At 41.0% G+C, this 23,943-nt stretch overlaps 1 protein-coding gene across 8 annotated transcripts in view; it reads right to left on the bottom strand.

The window, feature by feature from the left end:
- The window catches only part of nrxn2b (neurexin 2b), a 474,027-nt gene that overhangs the window by 394,922 nt on the left and 55,162 nt on the right, over nucleotides 1-23,943 (bottom strand). For all 8 annotated transcript variants that reach the window (XM_067447624.1, XM_067447626.1, XM_067447625.1 and 5 more), the window contains exon 2: nucleotides 9,556-10,716. In XM_067447624.1, the coding sequence (XP_067303725.1) occupies nucleotides 9,556-10,258 (703 nt within the window). In that variant the 5' untranslated portion in view covers nucleotides 10,259-10,716. The remainder of the gene's footprint in view (nucleotides 1-9,555; nucleotides 10,717-23,943) is intronic.

Raw genomic sequence — 23,943 nt, 5'->3', positions numbered from 1 at the left:
ACTGCTGTTCCCCACTAATGCATCATCTAGTCAACTATATTATTATTTTATAATGATATGAAAAGACTTGAACTAAACAGAGCGTTACTGACAGACGGGCAAAAGAGGAGCCGCAACAGTGGAGGATATGAGGAATAATCGCACCAATTAATCTGCTAAACCAATCGGCCCACCTCATATATATATATATATATATATATATATATATATATATATATATATATATTAGTGCTGGGCAAGTTAATGCGTTATTATCGCGTTAACACATTAATTAATTAACACAGACAATTATTTTATCGTGCATTAACGCAGTTATTTATTATTATATTGAAAGGCCGTTGCTCACTGCCTCTAAATACACACACAGACAAACCATTGGTCAGGAGAATACACACACAGACAAACCATTGGTCAGGAGAATACACACACAGACAAACCATTGGTCAGGAGAACACACACACAGACAAACCATTGGTCAGGAGAATACACACACAGACAAACCATTGGTCAGGAGAATACACACACAGACAAACCATTGGTCAGGAGAACACACACACAGACAAACCATTGGTCAGGAGAATACACACACAGACAAACCATTGGTCAGGAGAATACACACGCAGACAAACCATTGGTCAGGAGAATACACACACAGACAAACCATTGGTCAGGAGAATACACACACAGACAAACCATTGGTCAGGAGAATACACACACAGACAAACCATTGGTCAGGAGAATACACACACAGACAAACCATTGGTCAGGAGAGTACAGCGCTGTCTGTAGCCGAAGCCAAGGGCTGACATTCTTTATCTGGGACAAATAAAATATAAAAAAAACCAGAAACGTGAGAATTTTTTGGTTGTTTTTATTATATTCGATGTAAACAGCGATTGATGAGTGTATCTCTGCCTCTGGTACGTTAGTCGCGTTGAGGCTCGCGCTGCCCGTCTCTGAGAGACATTCGTGGAGAAATCAAAACCACTGAGCAGCGATATAAACTCACAGAAGGAACACACTGGGGGAAAACTGAGCTTTCTGTAGATGTGGATATTTATGATTTATGATATTGTTAATAACACAAGTCGACTTTGCAATCCTGAATTGTGTCGCATGAATGGTGTAGCCTAGTTCAATAAACAGTAGCCTAATTCATATTAAGTTACTTACATTTTAGATCCAAACAACCTTTTTTGTTCCATTTCACCGACGAAAATAGTTCCAGAGGAAAGCAACACTCAGCGCGGTGTTTTGTTACTGAATGATTCAGTGTTTTGTTACTGAATGATTCGGTATTTTGTTACTGAATGATTCTGTGTTTTGTTACTGAATGATTCGGTGTTTTGTTACTGAATGATTCAGTGTTTTGTTACTGAATGATTCGGTGTTTTGTTACTGAATGATTCGGTGTTTTGTTACTGAATGATTCAGTGTTTTGTTACTGAATGATTCGGTGTTTTGTTACTGAATGATTCGGTGTTTTGTTACTGAATGATTCGGTGTTTTGTTACTGAATGATTCAGTGTTTTGTTACTGAATGATTCGGTGTTTTGTTACTGAATGATTCGGTGTTTTGTTACTGAATGATTCAGTGTTTTGTTACTGAATGATTCGGTGTTTTGTTACTGAATGATTCGGTGTTTTGTTACTGAATGATTCGGTGTTTTGTTACTGAATGATTCGGTGTTTTGTTACTGAATGATTCAGTGTTTTGTTACTGAATGATTCAGTGTTTTGTTACTGAATGATTCAGTGTTTTGTTACTGAATGATTCGGTGTTTTGTTACTGAATGATTCGGTGTTTTGTTACTGAATGATTCAGTGTTTTGTTACTGAATGATTCAGTGTTTTGAATGAATCATTTGAATGATCGACTCAATGACTCACTCATGAAGACGATCACTTGCTGCCCCCTATTGGCGGTTATGTTTAAAGTATGATTGCATGTTTTATTGAGATCATCAATCTTATAACATTATTTATTGCAGCTGTATTTTTCACAGTTTAAATTATTTAATTTGATTGGTAACAGCCTATAGTGTCTTTACTATAATAACTGAATTTATTAATCAAATGTAAGAATTTAACATGAAAGATGATGCATACATTTAATACAATTTTTAAAATGGCCTTTATAAAATTAAATAACCCAAATATAAATAACTTTATAAAATGAAATAACGCCCTGGGGTGAATATCACAAATATGCAGATTTAAGTCGGCCTATGTTAAAGCTGACAGAACACTGATGAGAATATTACTACACAATCAATATATCTATACCACCAATTTAATTTAATTTGATTAAATTAATGTTTAAGTTGATATTTACAAGAAATATTGTAACTGTTACTAACTTTTAACTGCTGTAAAAAGCACCTTATTTGTTTAAAGTGTTTGCAACCATAAGTTATTGCACTTTTGTTCATTTAGCAGCACTTTTGTATTCATTATTGAATTTTGCGCATGCTGCGATTAATCGTGATTAAACATGTTAATCGTTGCCCAGCACTAATACATATATATATATATATATATATATATATATATATATATATATATATATATATATATATATATATATATATATATATATATATATATATATATTTATATTATAGGGCTGTCAACTGATTCAAATATTTAATCGCGATTAATCGAATGATTGTCATGAGTTAACCCACGATTAGTCACAACTTAATCGCACATTTGTATCAGTTGTAAATGAATCTTAAATTAATATATTTCAAGTTTTTTATACTCTAATCAGCATGGCTATGGACAATCCTGCATGCTTTATGAGTTGTACATTTATTGTTAGTAAAGCCATACTCTGAGCATGAGGAGGTCGTCACCGCGAGCGCCTCACACACTCCCACGTGTGCGGATTAATGGCTGATTTCTGTTGCTCATATTACGTTATTTTGTTTGATTTAGTAACGCTGTGGAGGGGAATAATCCTATGATCTATGATGATCACTTTAAAACCTCTTTAACCCATTTTGACATCATATCTGTGTGTGTGTGTGTGTGTGTGTGTGTGTGTGTGTGTGTGTGTGTGTGTGTGTGTGTGTGTGTGTGTGTGTGTGTGTGTGTGTGTGTGTGTGTGTGTGTGTGTGTGTGTGTGTGTGTGTGTGTGTGTGTGTGTGTGTGTTAATAGTTTAATAGTCAAGCAAATCAGATCAGTAGCACTTGTGTGCCCAGTCTAATCTTAACACCTGAAACAGAGATTATTAAAATCATTCGGATATTGCATACCGTTGCCACATTTACATTTGCGATATTTCAATATTTTCTATATATTTGAACATATATATATATATATATATATATATATATATATATATATATATATATATATATATATATATATATATATATATATATACTTACATGACTCCTGGCCGTTTTCTCACGTATCTTCAGGATGAATGGCTTGTGTGTTGTTTGGATTAAAGCAGATGCTACATGAATGTCAGTGTAATAATGATGCCTATATACGTCGGCCTAGAGACTAAATTGTCTAAATTGATTTATTTTGGTGCGTCTCCATCATAAGCAGTGGATATTATCAGTCATAATGCAGAAGGACGGAGGTATAATTATCTCAGTGATGCATTATGTCCTTAATGTCCTCCACACTTGGCCATCTCTGTGAACCGGAGCTTACCCATGAGGACACGTGTGTGTGTGTGTGGGTGGTGGTGGTGGTGGTGGTGGGGGGGGGGTATATGTGTGTGTGACATATGAGGACTCAAATGTGTATAATGCCATGGGTATGACACAGGTATTACAGGAGAGGGTGAAATATGAGGACATTACCCATGGCCCCACTTTACAAAAGGCTTATAAATCACACAGGAGGAGTTTTTATGAGAAAGGAAAAATGCAGAATGTTTCCTGTGATGGGTAGGTTTAGGGGCAGTGTGTGTGTGTGTGTGTGTGTGTGTGTGTGTGTGTGTGTGTGTGTGTGTGTGTGTGTGTTCAGAGTCCAGAGATATTTTCCAACAACAGCTGAGCGGTGGTTATATTTATAATATTTACATTAAGAGCCTAACGTTACATCTGGTTCTGGTTTAGCTGGTCCTCGTGTAGATGTTAAACACAGCCATCTGCCAGTAATTTACACCAGAGACATTTGCTCATAAACCCGCTCTAATCCAATCAGCACGAGCCACTGCACATCACTCGTGTCGTTTAACGGATCGCTCCTAATGTGCACCCTAATCTCTCGCCCTCCTGCTCCACGCAGATCTGACTTTACATCTGCAATTACAGAAGCAGGCCCGAGAGCTCACGTCTGGAAGAGCCGCTTCATTTCTGGGATGAAAACACACATGAAGCAACATAAAGCAGCCATTCAGAGCCCAAACGCATTTGCATTAACCAACAACAATCCTTTCTGCACCGCTAGCGTCAGCAAACATTACTGCAAATTAGGGGTTGCACCGACTAGTCGACTTTAATGCTCTGTCATGACGCTTTTAAGCTTGACATCGACTAGTTGCTGCCTATAGAGGGCGCAAGCTATTTTATTGACACGCAGGCTCTGCTTTCAACAGTTAAAAAAGACAAATAAATGCACACTCCAAGAGCGCTCCACAAGACACGTTTGATTATACCATCTGGACGCTCAAAATTGATCAGGAAAACGCATGCTTGTACAGGTAAGTTATTCATCGTGCTAAACTAATGTGTGATGCATTGCAACGCACACACACACACACACACACACACACACACACACACACACACACACACACACACACACACACACACACACACACACACACACACACACACACACACACACACACACTGCCCCTAAACCTACCCATCACAGGAAACATTCTGCATTTTTACTTTCTCATAAAAACTCCTCCTGTGTGATTTATAAGCCTTTTGTAAAGTGGGGCCATGGGTAATGTCCTCATATTTCACCCTCTCCTGTAATACCTGTGTCATACCCATGGCATTATACACATTTGTGTCCTTGTTTTCTGATTGAATTAAGATTATTTTTCTCACCCCATTGGCAGATCTTTTTTTAAGCAAAAACTCTCTTCATTTTGAGGTATTTTCCCCAAAACAAGACAATTACTTTTGCTTGTCTAGTAAATACTTCTTGTTTTAAGAATTTTAGGATGCTATAGGATGTTTGGACTAGAAACAAGACAAAAATACTAAGTAAGAAAAGCGTTTTTTGCAGTGTAGAAATTTGCAAAAAATAATAAATGTTTTGGAAGCAGTTTATACTAACATTTAGCCGCATAAACTAACGTCACCAAATTGACCTTCACTTCAATGGAAAGTGGAAAAATGGACCTCTAGCTCGTCAAACAGCACCTCATCTAAACCCTGAAGGGGGAACTCTAGAACAATAGAGTCTTTGCTGAAGATTTCCCAGGGAAATAAACCTCTAATGCTGAAACCAACACAGAACTCACACAACGTTTAATGAGATTATTCCCGCTGTGTCATTCGCAGAAAGTCAGACCGGATAACTCAAGTCTCTGCCCACAAGCCGCTTCACATTTTCCCAAACACATAGACATCGAGCAAAGGAAAACACATCTAAATATCTTTTCTCAAAAGGACAAATGCTTCCCGCAGAGCTGCATTTTGGTGAAAGGCAAGCGGTATCAAACCTCCATGGCCTCTGACTCACATCCCAAAACTGAAGAGGGAGAAACATTCTGACAAACAGATGGAAAAATGCACAGCAGAATCTCACCCCCGTCTCATTAAATACATTAAAGACTTTGAGTGGCTTAACAGAAGCAAAGGGTCGAAAATATTACATACAACCAACCAACCAGTCAGTCAACCAACCAACCAGTCAGTCAACCAACCAACCAACCAGTCAGTCAACCAACCAACCAACCAGTCAGTCAGTCAACCAACCAACCAACCAACCAGTCAGTCAACCAACCAACCAACCAACCAGTCAGTCAACCAACCAACCAACCAGTCAGTCATTCAATCAAACAACCAACCAGTCAGTCAGTCAGTCAACCAACCAACCAACCAGTCAGTCAGTCAACCAACCAACCAGTCAGTCAGTCAACCAACCAACCAACCAGTCAGTCAGTTAGTCAGTCAGTCAGTCAACCAACCAACCAAACAGTCAGTCATTCAGTCAACCAACCAACCAGTCAGTCAACCAACCAACCAAACAGTCAGTCATTCAATCAAACAACCAACCAGTCAGTCAACCAACCAACCAACCAGTCAGTCAACCAACCAACCAGTCAGTCATTCAATCAAACAACCAACCAGTCAGTCAACCAACCAACCAGTCAGTCAACCAACCAGTCAACCAACCAACCAACCAAGCAGTCAGTCAACCAACCAACCAGTCAGTCAGTCAACCAACCAACCAACCAACCAGTCAGTCAACCAACCAACCAACCAACCAACCAGTCAACCAACCAGTCAGTCAACCAACCAACCAACCAGTCAGTCAACCAACCAACCAACCAGTCAGTCAAACAACCAGTCAGTCAACCAACCAACCAACCAACCAGTCAGTCAACCAACCAGTCAGTCAGTCAACCAGTCAGTCAGTCAACCAACCAACCAACCAACCAGTCAGTCAACCAACCAGTCAGTCAACCAACCAACCAACCAACCAGTCAGTCAACCAACCAGTCAGTCAACCAACCAGTCAGTCAACCAACCAACCAACCAGTCAGTCAGTCAGTCAGTCAGTCAGTCAGTCAGTCAGTCAGTCAGTCAGTCAGTCAGTCAGTCAGTCAGTCAGTCAGTCAGTCAGTCAGTCAGTCAGTCAGTCAGTCAGTCAGTCAGTCAGTCAGTCAGTCAGTCAGTCAGTCAGTCAGTCCGTCAGTCAGTCAGTCAGTCAGTCAGTCAGTCAGTCAGTCAGTCAGTCAGTCAGTCAGTCAGTCAGTCAGTCAGTCAGTCAGTCCGTCTGTCCGTCTGTCAGTCAAACAGTCCAGTTTTGTATATTTTAATAATATTTCACAATATTACAGCTTTTTATGTATTTCTAATCATATAAATGCAGCCTTGGTGAGCAGAAGAGACTTATTTAAAAACATTAAAAAATCAGTTCTAAAACGTTTGACTGGTGTAATATGTATATAGTTGAGTGCATACGTTTTAATAACCTTTTTGTCTCCTAAGTTTATTACCCTTATACAAATATCAGACATTATTTTTATGTGCTGTCCTTCAGAAAATACATGAGCTATTTCCAAGCATATTTCGCACAAGAGAAAATTATATTTCTCTCTCTCTCTCTCTCTCTCTCTCTCTCTCTCTCTCTATATATATATATATATATATATATATATATATATATATATATATATATATATATATATAAATGTGCATTTGACTAGCATGTTGTGATCACTACCGTTTTGATGGCTGTGCTTTTGGTCTAGCGGGAAACAGTTGAAATGCCGATGGTGCCATGATTCAAAAAGCCAACCAACAAAAGACAGAAAGAGTGTGGAAATGAAAAAAAAGAACTGGCTGAGATAATAGGTGAAGAACAGATAAGACGAAGAGGAGGAGAGACAGAAACAGAGGACAATGAGTCTGGAGGAGAGAGTAACAGATGAGTGTAGACGAGTACAAAATGGATCTCGCCCCGAGAAACTGGATTGCTTTCTGGAACTGAAGACAATTGGGGGAGCGATTGGGAAAGAATTGAATGAAACTTTGCTGTATAAGAGAAAAAAATATAAAAAGCAGTGATTCATCTAACTTAGAACAACCTGAACTCTCTAAAGGAGGGTTCCATTCTGGGAGAAAGAGAAACTCTTCGGACCCTTTCTGGAAGGGTTTATCAGCACGTCTGACCAATGCCATGAACAGAAGAATAAAGCTCTTAAAATCACACAGGCTAAATGTGAATCAAATCCAGAGGTGGAATAACTACACAACTTCATTACTCGAGTAAAAGTACTACTGGTGAAAATATTACTCCGTTACAAGTGAACGCTGTAAAAACTGATTTTTACTGAAGTGAAAGTATTTGTTTTCAAAAGTACTTAACTATCAAAACTATTTTCCTTCTTTATGTCGCTGCATTATTGTATTATAGTTGTATAAATGCACATTATGCCATCATGGTTTAAGCCAGTCAGTGATGCTCCATCTGACACACTAGCATACGACTAAAGCCCTATTCGCACAGGACTAGTGTTATCTCAGGATCTCTGTGATTTAGAAATGATTCCCACATCTGAGTTTTGCGGCACATTCGCACCGGATAAGCAAAGCCTGTGATTTTACTCTAATGTACTGACTTATCTCCCGGATATGATGTCAAGACTGGTGAATGTTTTTTTTTTTTGTTATAGATATAGCTGTATGAAATCATAAACAGTCATATGTATCGATATAGTTTTGATTGTTTTATAGTCATGGAAATTATTTTGTTCAGTTAGAGAACAGACGCTACAGTTAAAAACTGAACTGAGCCGGAGTCAGATTACATTCATCACGAGTGAGGAGCTGACGATATACGACGACAGATTCAGCTTCAAAGCTAAACGTAAAAGTGCCCATTTAAACGAGCTTGTCGTTTTACTGTTCTGTTGTTTTATTTTTCATTAAGAATAGTATTGATGTTAATATTAAACACACCATTCAAGCAGTTTGCTCTGAAACTGGTACTCATTCTAAAGTGCAGGTATAATCCGTGCAGGAATTCATAACGGTGCACTTTATGAACGCAGCCTCCATTCTCCGTGAAAGATAAAGATAGAAATGTGCACAGGAAACAAAAACTTCGCAAAAATTATATCCAATCCACCTAATAATAGCCAAATCACAGAGATGCCGATTCGCACAGGGACATATATTATCACAGGACCTCGGTGTTCAGCGAAATATGGGAGGTCATTTGCGGGGGAATTTTTACTTTACAAATTACAGACATGGTCGATTCACACAGGATTAAGATCACAGACATTCTCAGCGATTATTACAAATCACCAGAGCTCCCCAGATAATACTAATCACGTGCGAATTGGGCTTAACTTAAACTCTTTTAAATACTAAAGTTAAATACAAAGCTCTTTATAAAGTTGCTGTCACTTTAAGGCCGAATGCACGGATCCAATACACTGATACACATCTGATATTCTCACACTGTTCACCTTCACTGAAGACAGAATCAACTTTGTTTATGTGAATACTCCACTAAATGAGCATTTGGACATCCGTCTTCTTCCATTTTGCTCTAAACTATAAATCAGTGTTTAATAAATGCTGTGAAATCATTGAACTTCACGAGACTCTACAAGAGTGATTCCTGAAAGGCTTTCTGCAAAAACCCAAACACCTTTAAAAGAAGAAAAAATCATCCACTGACTTTCAAAGCTGCGACAGAAACGACTTTCAACTTCGAGGAACTTTATAGAAATGTAGTGGAGTAAAAAGGACGATATTTGTCTTTCAGATGGAGTGAAGTTAAAGTCAGAAGATTACAGAAAAAATAATACTCCAGTAAAGCACAGATACTCAAACAGTGAACTTAAGTACAGGACTCAAGTAAATGTCCCCCTGGCTGAGGCTTACCTTCTTTGCAGTATTTTCCTCGGAAGCGTGTGTGTGAGCAGTCGCACTGGACCTCGCCGAACTGGATGGTGCAGTATCCTCCATTGAGGCAAGGGTTCTGCTTGGTGCACAGATACTCCAGATCGTTGTGAATGCCGTTGCTGTTGAGAAGAGTGGGAGGCATCTCGCCCACCTTCAGATTGGAGATCAATCCCATGAACGGAGGCTCGTATTTCACCGTGCTGGACGTGAGGGCGGACAGACGTACGTCCGGCGGAATGCCCCCCACGAAAAGGTCGCTGACGACGGCCATTTCTTTGCGTTTGGAACGGACTTCCGCCACTTTGGTTTCCCCGTCCACCATCAGCATGGTTTCGCGGTAGTTTCGGGTGAGAAGGACCATGTGCCAGCGGTCGTCGTTAACGCGGGTTTCCATCTGCAAGATGGCCGGTTCGGCGCAGTGGATTGCGAATCGGAGCTGTAGGTGTCCGTCGGCAATTAGAAGCTCCAGGAAGTCACAGTTCCCACCGTCATCCAGATACAGAACCAAAGCCTTGCTCACATTGGTCTTCAGGCTGAAGCTGAGCTCCCCAATCGATCCTGCTTCCCAACGAGCGTAACGAGCCCATTGGCCAGGAGCCCCGCCGAACTCAAGGGCCCTCGCTGACCGAAAAAGTCCAGCTAACAGCAAGGGCCAGAGAATGGACCAACACCGAGACTTCATCTCACCTGCGCTGATAATACAAGCTCAAAAAAACGCCTTCTCTGAGATGACAGAGATGCAAACGGCTGAAGTCCCAACGGTTGGCGGGCCAATTGTTCACTTTTGCTTTCTCTTTCTTTCTTGCCCTGCTCCTCTTTATCCAGACTCTATCCGTCGTCTCTCCATTGGTCTGTGCATCAGGCACAGACTGGAGGTGAATGAGCGATAAAAGGTTGCCGATTCAGGAAACTCTCTCAATTGAAGAAGAGGTTTCAAAGCACTGTGATTGAGGTTTCTTTCAGGATGCTGTTTCTAAAGAAGACGGTAAGGCGTGCTGAAGTGATCTGGTGTCTAGTGGACCACTGGTGATGCTCATGGTTGAGTCTTTATCTGCAATTCATGTTCTTCCAAACGCCATTATTCTCACATAAGGAAGAAGGAACGTTCTACCGCCCTCCAGATCGCAGCATTCTCCAGACCTACAAGACAAAAGGGAACATTTGATTAGCGACAGCCTTATGAAACACAACCAGACAGCGTCATATATCTGAGATACATCTCCCAATGTTTATTTTTCTCCATCATGCTCTGATGGAGTTTTGGTTCCTTGCCACTGCACTGCAAAAAATGCTCTTCTTTACTTAGTAATTTTTTCTTGTTTCTAGCTAAATATCTAACAATTCTTAACTCAAGATGCATTTACTAGATGAGTAAAACGACATATGTTTTCTTGTTTTCTTAAATACCAAATCAAAATGAAGTGAGTTTTTGCTTAAATCAGGCAAAATGATCTGCCATTGGGGTGAGAAAATAATCTTATTTCCACTGGAAACAAGAAACAAAATACTAAATAAGGAGCATTTTCTGCAGTGTGTCGCCTTTGGCTTGGCTTACTCAGTTGGGGACACCCACATTTCAATGTAAGTTTTCAACTAAATATCCAAATAAAATGAATTACTAAATTAACTATATCACTGATGTGCCCACATTGACACTATATGGAAATTGAAATGAGATGATATCGTCGCTTTCTCCAGAACGAAATGAAATTTTCTTGCATTATTGTCCTGTTGAACACCGTGAAGCTGCTTTGAAACAATCGGCATTGCAAAAGCGCGATATAAATAAAGTTGACTTGAGTTTCAGCATTCATCTGTTCATCTGAGCAGACACTAATATCTGAGGTTTGAGAGATTCTTCACCCCTGCCTTTGGTGTTTCAAATGTCTTCAGGCGTTTCTGTTCAGTGTAAAAATACTGCATGGTAAACAGAGGAGGACAAACTACACAACTTCATTACTTGAGTAAAAGTAAAAGCACTACTGGTCAAATATTACTCCATTACAAGTGAAAGTTGTAAAAACAGATTTTTACTGGAGTAAAAGTACAGAAGTATTTGTTTTCAAAAGGACTTAAGTATCAAAAGTAATTTCCTTCTTTATGTCGCCGCATTATTGTATTATAGTTGTATAAATGCACATTATGCCATCATGGTTTAAGCCAGTCAGTGACGCTCCATCTGACACACTAGCAGACGACTAACTTAAACTCATTTAAATACTTGTAGAAAAGTTACAAAGCTGCTGTCACTTTAAGGCCGAATGCACGGATCCAATACACTGACACACATCTGATATTTTCCAGCTTTACTTTTATCTTTTCAGAAAACTGAAACATACTTATTAATACTTATACTCGTTATGGCCATGGCCACACACTGTGCCGAAGAACCGTCTTCTTCCATTTTGCTCTAAACTATAAATCAGTGTTTAATAAATGCTGTGAAATCATTGAACTTCACGAGACGCTACAAGAGTGATTCCTGAAAGGCTTTCTGCAAAAACCCAAACACCTTTTAAAGAAGAAAAAAATCATCACTGACTTTCAAAGCTGCGACAGAAACGACTTTCGACTTGGAGGACCTTGATAGAAATGTAGTGGAGTAAAGAGGACGATATTTGTCTTTCAGATGGAGTGAAGTTAAAGTCAGAAGATTACAGAAAAAATAATACTCCAGTAAAGCACAGAGACTCAAACAGTGAACTTCAGTACAGGACTCAAGTAAATGAGCTGAGTTACTGTCCAGCTCTGATGGTAAATCACTTGTGCCATTTGTTGGGGCAGTTTTAACCAGCCTTTGGAGACCAGTGAACACAGCACTCCGGCTGAAAACTGTAAAATAAAAAACATAAAAAAGTCATGTTTCAAGAAAACAGCACAATCACTCAGCCAGACATGTTCGGTGAGACAAACTCATTCTCGGTTCCAGACACTCTATCATCTCTCGTTACGCTGATGTATCTTAATGAAGATCTGTGCCGAACGCTGATGTTTATATTACAACGCTGCTCTAATCTCATCTGAAACAAAATGGAGTCACTGTCTGGAAAGCCTGATTGCTGCTCTTGACCCGTCGCCCTTCACTAAGACCTGCCCATTATTTCTGAAGAGAGAATTTAACTGCCCGCATGAAGGGCTCACAATTAAACACTCATCGTCCATCTCTCGGCGTAGCATATCAGCCTTTATTTTGGGCTAACTATTCCTTTAACCACTTGCGATTCTCCTCATTTGTAAATTACTTCTGCCACTGAATTAGACCCCTCCCATCCATTTAACCACACCCCCAAACCCATTTCAGCCAACCTGATGTGCACACATTTATTGACTGGAAGAAATGCTTTTCTTACTTAGTATTTTTGTCTTGTTTCTAGTCAAAATATCTAAAAAAAAAAAAAAATCAGTAACACCTCAGTATGGGGAACACATATTCACTATTAACTACGACTTCTGCCTCAATAATCTCCTCATTTACTGCTTATTAATAGTTAGTAAGGTAGTTTTTGTAGCGTTTAAGTTTAGGTATTGGGTCGGATTAAGGGATGTAGAATAAACTCATGCAGAATAAGGCATTAATATGAGCTTTATAAGTGCTAATAAACAGACAATATCATAGTAATATGCATGATAATAAACAACTAGTTAATAGTTAATAACTGAACCTTAAAATAAAGTGTTACCAAAAATTCTTACATTAAGAAACATTTACTAGACAAGTAAAAATTATTGTCTTGTTTTGGGGAAAAAAATAACTTAAAATGAAGAGAGTTTTTGCATAAAGTGAGCAAAAATAATCTGCCAATGGGGTGAGGAGAATAATCTTGTTTTCTGTTTGAATTAAGATTATTTTTCTCACCCCATTGGCAGATTATTTATCTTATTTTAAGCAAAAACTCTCTTCATTTGGAGTTATTTTTCCCAAAACAAGACAATTACTTTTGCTTGTCTAGTAAATACTTCTTGTTTTAAGAATTTTTAGATGTTTGGACGAAAACAAGACACAAATACTAAGAAAGAAAAGCATTTTTTTCAGTGTAGTTTTACACTCATTTCAGCTCAATTTATTCATGTTTAATATAGCCACAAAATTCATTATTAATTCCGCAAAAGGGTATGTTAATATTGAGCAACCGGCCGCACTGAACAAATCCAGCCGTGTTGAACGCCAAACCATTTACTGAAGGGTCAGTGATTGTCAGATGATGATAATGAGCCTCTTCATGTGTATGAATATATAATGTCTACTTCAGAAACAGCAAGCACTTATTCAACCTCCACGTGCCTCACGGGTCACACCACCGAGAGTGTGTGAGACGGAAAGACGTGCCTGTTGAATACCGGGACGAGTGTTAACACTTAGGTAAGTTTGTGTGGGCGTGAGAAACTTAAACAAGCGGGTCATTTTCTGGTTGGCTGCTCTGGTTCTTTTTAGTTTTTTTAGGCTTAGTTGCCTGCGCATGTTGTTTTGCACTATTTTCTTTTTTTAAATGTTTTCATTGAACACAGATGCTTTGGCGGTAAGAATGTAAAATTATCTGAATTTGTTATACAGCATCATATGTACACGTTATGTCTCATTACCGTCACGTTTGTCAGTGATTCTCCACTGTATTCGTCCTCTGAAGCCACATGAGAAGCAGCTGTTAATGTCACTTCATTAGCTTCATTTAAACATCAGCTCATTAAGCGCATCTAGAACAGGTTGGCTGACGCGGCGGCGTTTACACAGTTAAAACTGACATTCATTTACACTGACAAACTCCCTGGAGATCTGAATACTAGAACAGGACTCAGTCGGACTGGTGTCATTTCAAGTCTGTTTAATTCAGTGTATTTGAATAGTGCTTCACAATATATATAGCTTTACAGTCGCCTGACAAGCCAAACCTACATTGGGTCTGGGAACTCACCATCCAAGGGGTGGGATAAACGGCTGTCCGTCAAACTCCTGCTGCACGCCATTGGATATCGCTACAACCAATCAGAGCAACGTGAAGCGGAGCTAGTTGATAGATTAAACTTTCGCTGTATTCGGCTTTTTTTCCAACCTGCTTTTATGAAATTATTAGTGATTGAACGATATTGATTTTTTATAACCGATAACCGATACCGATTATTTGCATGTTTATGTGCCGATAACCGATACCGATTATTTGCATTTTTATGTGCCGATAACCGGTACCGATTATTTGCATGTTTATGTGCCGATAACCGATACTGATTATGTGCATGTTTATGTGCCGATAACCGATACCGATTATTTGCATGTTTATGTGCCGATAACCGATACTGATTATTTGCATGTTTATGTGCCGATAACCGATACCGATTATTTGCATGTTTATGTGCCGATAACCGATACTGATTATGTGCATGTTTATGTGCCGAAAAACCGATACCGATTATTTGCATGTTTATGTGCCGATAACCGATACTGATTATGTGCATGTTTATGTGCCGAAAAACCGATACCGATTATTTGCATGTTTATGTGCCGATAACCGACACTGATTATTTGCATGTTACTGTGCCGATAACCGATACTGATTATGTGCATGTTTATGTGCCGATAACCGATACTGATTGTGTGCATGTTTATGTGCCGATAACCGATACCGATTATTTGCATGTTTATGTGCCGATAACCGATACTGGTTATTTGCATGTTTATGTGCCGATAACCGCTACCGATTATGTGCATGTTTATGTGCCGATAACCGATACTGATTGTGTGCATGTTTATGTGCCGATAACCGATACTGATTATTTGCATGTTTATGTGCCGATAACCGATACTGATTATGTGCATGTTTATGTGCCGATAACCGATACTGATTATTTGCATGTTTATGTGCCGATAACCGCTACCGATTATGTGCATGTTTATGTGCCGATAACCGATACTGATTGTGTGCATGTTTATGTGCCGATAACCGATACTGATTATTTGCATGTTTATGTGCCGATAACCGATACTGATTATGTGCATGTTTATGTGCCGATAACCGATACTGATTATTTGCATGTTTATGTGCCGATAACCAAAAGTTATTTATTGTGTTAATTCTGTTACAATTACAGCAACAGCACTGAGCGTCTCGGTTACGTATAATAATAATAATAATAATAATAATAATAATTCATTACATTTATATAGTGCTTTTCTAGACACCCAAAGCGCTTTACATATAGAAGGGGGGAATCTCCTCAACTACCACCACGTATGTAACTTCTGAAGAGGAAATTCTGTACCATGGCATCCAGCCCCAGAGCAAACAGCTCTAATTCTGCTTTCCCACTTTTTTTCCACAGGAGCTCCACCACCTCGGGGTGAAGTCTCCATTCCCCGGGCCTCGTCCCCTGCCTCGATAGTATGTCTGCTTCCTGATTCAGGATCCTCGGGATATAAACTGCCCTGATAGAAAGCAGTTTCCCTTGGGCCCAAAGGAGGATCTGACGTGCCAACTTATACAAGGGGCGAGACCTCAGACTCCCCTGATGATTTATATAGGCAACCACTGAAGTGTTGTCTGATCTGACGAGCACATGATGGCCCCTGAGGTCTGGCAGGAAGTGATCTGTGCCACATGAGAGGAAAAAAATCAGAATTTAGTCACTTGAACCATGCCGTGTAAACGGGGCATAGTGTCGGCCCAGATCAGGACCACATCTGGTACAAGTGGATTCAACACACACCAGGAATGGGTCTGATCTGGCCTCGTTTACACTGCATGGTTCAAGTGACTAGGGATGGGACGATACACTTAAACTCACGATACGATGCACCTCGATATGCCAGGGTTACGATACGATACGTCACGATACGATATCAAATTATTATTTTTTCTTTCCAAATCTGTGATATTTTTTTTTACCACCTAAGTAATGTACTTAAATGAAAGGTAGGATTTTTCTCTTTTTTTGCAATTTGGTTCTATGTTGTTTTAAAAAAAAGGAGAATTTTTAGAAGTCCGCGACCACATCTTAAACAGGGGTGCCAATAATTGTGGAGGGCACTGTAGGGATGTCAATCGATTAAAATATTGAATCGCGATTAACTGCATGATTGTCATGAGTTAACTCGCGATTAATTCCAATTTAATCACACCTTTTTAGCAATTGTAAATGTCTCTTAAATTAAGTTTAAATTAAGTTTTTAATACTCTAATCAACATAGGTATGGACAAATATGCATTCTTTATGCAAATGTACATTTATTATTAGTGAAACCATACTTATTCAATAATAATCAATACAGCATGAAGAATAGACATATCAAAGGTCATAGATATGTTTATCTAAGAAATTGTTCATGTCTCTTAAGCCTAAACTTAAAAATAATGAGTAAGTAGTGATTTCTCTCATTTTAACAATATAAAGGGAGTTTTTACACTGGCAGTTTAATTCAGAACAGGGCAAAGTTCGTATGAAAAATTGTTAAAGTGTACCAGTGAGCGAACCAGAACCACACCATAACTGGAGGAGGTCCATATTACACGAGTAGGAATATAGTGCGGCCCCTTTAAGAGATCCGCATTCCCTACTGAACTGCCTTTGCGTGTGCGCGTCGAACTGGTCCGCGATTCACGTGGACAGTGTGAAGAACACGGACGACTCGGGAGCGCGCTTGTTCAGGAAAGTAACCTGTGCATTCGTTTTAGCCGATTGTAATGTATTTAGTTCAATAAAACACGTGTCCAGTAAGCGGGGTGATGGTGTTAATGATTTACCTCAGACATGAGCGAGAGTGAGCTGCAGTGCATCGCGCTCAGACTGCAGAGAATGTGCTCAGTGAAAAAAACGCCCTTTTCTTTCTGGAGTCTAATAAAAGTTAAACAGAAAATATGGTAGTTTATGTAGGCAATAACTGCATTTTTGGTTTAGAATATTAATGCTAATGTCAACCATTTTCTTTCTCTATTAATGTTTGCTGCTACATCCTTTGTCTGACTGCTCTCACTTTTTCCAACTACGGGCTCAGATCAAACTCAGATCAGACAGAAAATGCGCGCTGCGTTTTGTTATGTCTGCCCCACACACACACACACACACACACACACATATATACAATACACTAAATTATTTATATACTACGCAAATCATGCAGCAGTCCAATCTATCTTTATTTCGCGATCCATTTTTTTCGACCTCGATGCGTTTCGTCACGTTTTGTATCGCGATATTTCGTCAAACGATATTTCGTCCCATCCCTACAAGTGACCCAATTCCGATTTTTTTCCTCTCATGTGACTCAGATCGGTTATGACATGTGAACGTGTAAGCAGTAAAAAAACGCATGAATTCTGATATCCTCAGATCGGATTCAGGCCTCACTCATATGTGGTAATAAATCCGATATGATTCGGATGCGTGCATTAGCGTCTGCCATGTAAGTGGTCAGATCGGATATTCCCCAGTATATGCGAGTCGTACATGACTGAAAAAAGGATGGAGGCGAATGACGTCAAATCAGGTGAACTGCAAACTGCAGTTCTCAACTCACAAACTGCGATACAGTGTTGCCAAGTCCACGGTTTTCATGTGGAATTGGGCTACTTTAACACAGTTTTGAGTTGCAATTGGACGGGTTTTGTTGTAAAAACATGGCAACCCAGTCAAGGGCTCTCCTCTTTTTCTCCGCCTTAAGAGAGAAATGTTTTGCCGACTTTAAAGATGTGTGGAACAGTGCAGACAGCAAAACATTTTGTCTGCGACCATTGCATGTCGCGCTTTTTTACTTCCTTTCACCGGTTAAGAACGTCTTGGGCTGTTTTGCTAGTGTACAGTGTAAATGCAAATATCGGATACGGGTCGCTTTTGAAAAGATGATGTAAGCGGGTCGTCAAAAAAATCCGTTATAGTCACCAAATCGAAATTGTGCATCAAGACCTGCAGTGTAAATGCAGCCTATGTTGCTGTCTGGAAGTTTATGAGCTTCATCAGATTCAGATTTATTCAAGTGTAATCATGGATTTCAGGGTAAAATGCTCCTGTACATCCTGAGAAAAACAGCAAATTTCTGCCGTCCACTTAAACACAGACATAAACCGAGTCTTCCAGGAAATTGTTCTGGACAAGAATAAGATACAAAACGTGAACCCTACTTATCAAATCTCCTGTTCTGACTTTAAAGCACACCATTTTCTCTAGTGTAAAGCAGTTTCCATCCGAGTCTGTGAAAAGGGAAGAATGCTCATGGTGTCTGCAGTAAATGACTCTGCATTACCAACCTAACTAAAGTGTCAAAAAGCAATTTGCCTGGCGCACACCAAGAGCCTCAAATCTGCACCTGATTAGAGCGGCTGGACTCTAATTCAAAACTCACTGATCGGACACGGATGAGAAAGAGATGAAGGAAGGGTTGAGAGGATGGACGGCATAAACAAGGGCGAGACAATGTGATCCATACTAACACACCTCTAAACATCACAGGAGGAACTGGCACTCGATTAAACATGTTCATTAAATTAATCAAATCATAAATAAATCACGTGAGGAGAAAAGCCCTCAAATAAGGGCGATTCAGAGACTTCATTGTGGAAGAGGAGTAAATCGCTGAATAAACAAAAGCTGGTAATGTGTTGTTCTTTTTTTTAAGGGCACTTGTTACTGCGAGAGACAGCTGTTCCAGTGACATCATCACCTGCTGCTCGTCACGAATACTGACAGCTGTCAGTCACTCTGAACACGGTCTTATAGATGGAGAACTAGCATTCTCAGAGTCGCAGTGGGGGTTTGTTCCTGTTCTCTTTGTCTGAATAAAATCTCTCTGATTCGTCCTACACTGAGTGACAGTTAGCCAGTGCTAGCACTCCAAACGCTTTCCTTCTCCATCATCGACAGATTATTCAGATATCAACAGGACAAGCTAACACTATACTGCCAGAAGTATTGGGCCGCCCCTCCAGATCCCTGAGTTCAGGTGTTCAATCCGTGTATAACTCCAGTTCTCGGCCTGCAGACGCTTCTACACACATTAGTGAAAGAATGGGTCGCTCTCAGGAGCTCAGTGAACTCAAGCGTGGGGCCGTGATAGGCTGACACCTGTGCAATAAGTCCATTCCTGACATTTCCTCACTACTAAATATTCCACGCTCAACTGTTAGTGGGATTAGAACAAAGTGGAAGCCATTGGGAACAACAGCAACTCAGCCACGAAGTGTTAAATCCCAGAGCGGGGTCAGCGCATGCTGAGGGTCACAGTGTGCAGAAGTCTCCAACTTTCTGCAGAGTCAACAGCTCCAGACCTCCAGTGTGGGGTTGTTTTTCAGGGGGTTGGCCCCTTAGTTCCAGTGAAAGGAACTCTTAATGCTTCACCAAGACATTTTGGACAATTTCACGCTCCTGACTTTGTGGGATCAGTTTGTGGACGGCCCCTTCCTGTCCCAGCATGACTGCGCTCCAGTGCACAAAGCGTCGCTCCATAAAGACATGGATGAGGAGTTTGGTGTGGAGGAACTGGACTGGCCTGCACAGAGTCCTGAGCTCAACCCGATAGAACAGCTTTGGGATGAATTAGAGCGGAGACTGAGAGCCAGGCCTTCTCGTCCAACATCAGTGCCTGACCTCACAAATGAGCTTCTAGAAGAATGGGCAGAAATCCCCATAAACACACTCCTAAACCTTGAGGAAAGCCTTCCCAGAAGAGCTGGAGCTGTTAGAGAGGGTGGGCCGACTCCAGATTAAACCCCACGGGTTAACAATGGGGAGCTTATGTGTGTGTATTCCCAAAACGTTTGTCGATATGGTGTATGTATTACAGAGATATGGGGTTAGTCACAAGGTAACATTACGGGAATTACATAACTGACATTAAAGAAAAGCGAACTATATAATTTGAACGTGTCTCATATTTGATGAAGTTTATTTTCCTGTTTATTGCTGTGACTGGCTTTGAAACCATTTCTATTGTATAAAGCGCTGTAGAAATAAAGTCGACTTGACGTGATAAGTGTGCTTTTATATAGAGACATCCTGGGTTTGAATCATTTCTCATTGTCCTCTCTTGCTGTGCACATCTTTAGACATGAAAAAAGGAGAATACCAAAAGTAGAAAATATCAAACTAGCAAGAAAGGGTGTCAAAAAGACTATTCCTAAACTGTAAATGTTTAGCTCATCTAAACATTTTAATTCTGCATGTACTCACTCTCATGTTGTTTTCACGTGTCTCGCAATCATTTGAAAAGTAAGTGCATTGTGTTAAAAATATACATCATATAAAGCCATCGTGTCTCTTCAGAAGGCTTAGATTGGGATTAGACACTCGGTTAGTTCTTTTTAAAATGCTTTTATGGCATTTATTGGATCTTTTTGATCCAAACTTTGAGAGGAATGACTCCATGCCCTCATTTGTTTCCTGTGTCATGTTGTCATTGGTTTATGGGTTAATCATTGTCCACAGGTGTCCCTTGTCTTGTCATTAGTCTTTGTCTGATATTGAATGTGTAACCCTTTGTTCTTATCTATCTAGCTGTGCACTAGCCTAGAAATCTAGCAAATCTAATCTGCCGCGAGTGTCGTCTACCGACTCTCAATACACTTCTGAGCTGTAAAAGCCAAACTCTGTTCTGGCCAATCGCATCGTGTATAGAGTCGGTGGGCGGAGCTTAACATAATGACGGCCGAGTTGCGCTTGTATGCGACATGTAAACACAAAAGCTGGCGAACGGTGGGCTTTCGAATCGGTTTTGACCGCGACTCTGGAAGACTTGAGTTAAAGGGTCAGTTCACCCAAAAATGAAAATGACTTCATTAATGACTCGCCCTCATGTCTTTGGACAACCGTAAGACCTTCGTTCATCTTCAGAACACAAATGAAGATATTTTAGTTGAAAGCTGAGAAAAGGCTTCAGCTGTAGCGCTATCCAATCGCGTGCAGAGGGAGTTTGACAGACAGCCGTTTATCCCGCCCCTCAGATTGAGCCGTCAATGGTGAGTTTCCAGACCAAACATCTTGATGTGGCTCTGGCTTGTCAGGCTAGCTACGCACATCTTTAGGCACAAAAAAAGGAGAATACCAAAAGTAGAACATATCAAAGTTTTTCAGTCAGCACAATCACTCAGCTTTCTCTTCAAACGCAAGCAGACACTGTAAACCCTGAGCTCCAGCGCATCGCTTCTGTCGGAGAGAAGGCATGAAGGTCAGAGCGTGGCATAAAGATAAGACTCTCCCTGGTGTATCTCTCATCACACTGCACTGATAAGAGGCTCGAGGGCAATGCTCAGGGGACGCGTGTCTGACCTTCAGCACTGACTGAGCTGTGATATGTGACGGCGCTTTATAAACACTGGTCTCAGATCAGACGTGGGATCTGCCGGATGAATGGCCTTCGTGTGACGGTGCTTTATAAACACTGGTCTCAGGTCAGCTGTGGGATCTGCTGGATGAACGGCCTTCGTGTGACGGCGCTTTATAAACACTGATCTCAGGTCAGCTGTGGGATCTGCCAGATGAACGGCCTTCGTGTGACGGCGCTTTATAAACACTGGTCTCAGATCAGACGTGGGATCTGCCGGATGAATGGCCTTCGTGTGACGGCGCTTTATAAACACTGATCTCAGATCAGCTGTGGTATCTGCCGGATGAATGGCCTTCGTGTGACGGCGCTTTATAAACACTGATCTCAGGTCAGCTGTGGGATCTGCAGGATGAATGGCCTTCGTGTGACGGCGCTTTATAAACACTGATCTCAGGTCAGCTGTGGGATCTGCCAGATGAACGGCCTTCGTGTGACGGCGCTTTATAAACACTGGTCTCAGATCAGACGTGGGATCTGCCGGATGAATGGCCTTCGTGTGACGGCGCTTTATAAACACTGATCTCAGGTCAGATGAGGGATCTGCAGGATGAACGGCCTTCGTGTGACGGCGCTTTATAAACACTGATCTCAGGTCATATGTGGGATCTGCCAGATGAATGGCCTTCGTGTGACGGCGCTTTATAAACACTGATCTCAGGTCAGATGTGGGATCTGCTGGATGAACGGCCTTCGTGTGATGGCGCTTTATAAACACTGATCTCAGATCAGACGTGGGATCTGGAGGATGAATGGCCTTCGTGTGACGGTGCTTTATAAACACTGATCTCAGATCAGACGTGGGATCTGGAGGATGAATGGCCTTCGTGTGACGGTGCTTTATAAACACTGGTCTCAGATCAGACGTGGGATCTGGAGGATGAATGGCCTTTGTGTGACGGTGCTTTATAAACACTGATCTCAGGTCAGATGTGGGATCTGCAGGATGAATGGCCTTCGTGTGATGGCGCTTTATAAACACTGATCTCAGGTCAGATGTGGGATCTGCAGGATGAATGGCCTTCGTGTGATGGCGCTTTATAAACACTGATCTCAGGTCAGATGTGGGATCTGCAGGATGAGCGGCCTTCGTGTGATGGCGCTTTATAAACACTGATCTCAGGTCAGATGTGGGATCTGCAGGATGAGCGGCCTTCGTGTGACGGCGCTTTATAAACACTGGTCTCAGGTCAGCTGTGGGATCTGCAGGATGAGCGGCCTTCGTGTGACGGCGCTTTATAAACACTGATCTCAGGTCAGATGTGGGATCTGCCGGATGAACGGCCTTCGTGTGACGGCGCTTTATAAACCTTGATCTCAGGTCAGATGGTCTGATCTGCCAACGTTGTCTCTCTATGATAAATTAAAACAAGCTGATAACATCACTGTTTCCTCCAGAACGACTGTTCAGCCAAATCTAATTCTGCTGCAGTATTGTCCTGTTTAAAGAGCTGATGAATTGAGGAATCAACTCAACTTTTTCCCCAGCAGGCTTTTGATATATAAAAGGTCATGGTAATAGAAGATCCTCAAAGAATATCCTCTAAATTTCAGATCCAAATCTTCCTTGTTAGTCAAAGAAAAGTTTTTATAGACACCAGGCCCAGAAAATGGTCCTGTGCTTCATCTCGACGTCAGTGAGCAACGAAACACCGGCTATACAGCGCCTCTATTCGCTAATCCAGTAGCTCCGCCTACCGACTCATCTAATCCAGTAGCCCCGCCCACCGACTCGTCTAATCCAGTAGCCCTGCCCACCGACTCGTCTAATTAAGTAACCACGCCCACCGACTCATCTAATTCAGTAGCCCCGCCCACCGACTCATCTAATTCAGTAACCCCGCCCACCGACTCATCTAATCCAGTAGCCCCACCCACCGACTCATCTAATCCAGTAGCCCCACCTACCGACTCGTCTAATCCAGTAGCCCCGCCCACCGACTCATCTAATCCAGTAGCCTCACCCACCGACTCATCTAATCCAGTAGCCCCACCCACCGATTTGTCTAATCCAGTAGCCCCACCCACCGACTCCTCTAATCCAGTAGCCCCACCCACCGACTCGTCTA

The sequence above is a fragment of the Pseudorasbora parva genome, chromosome 1, assembly GCF_024679245.1.
Source record: "Pseudorasbora parva isolate DD20220531a chromosome 1, ASM2467924v1, whole genome shotgun sequence".
Classification (NCBI taxonomy): Eukaryota; Metazoa; Chordata; class Actinopteri; order Cypriniformes; family Gobionidae; genus Pseudorasbora; species Pseudorasbora parva.
This window is presented reverse-complemented; position numbering and strand designations above follow the sequence as displayed.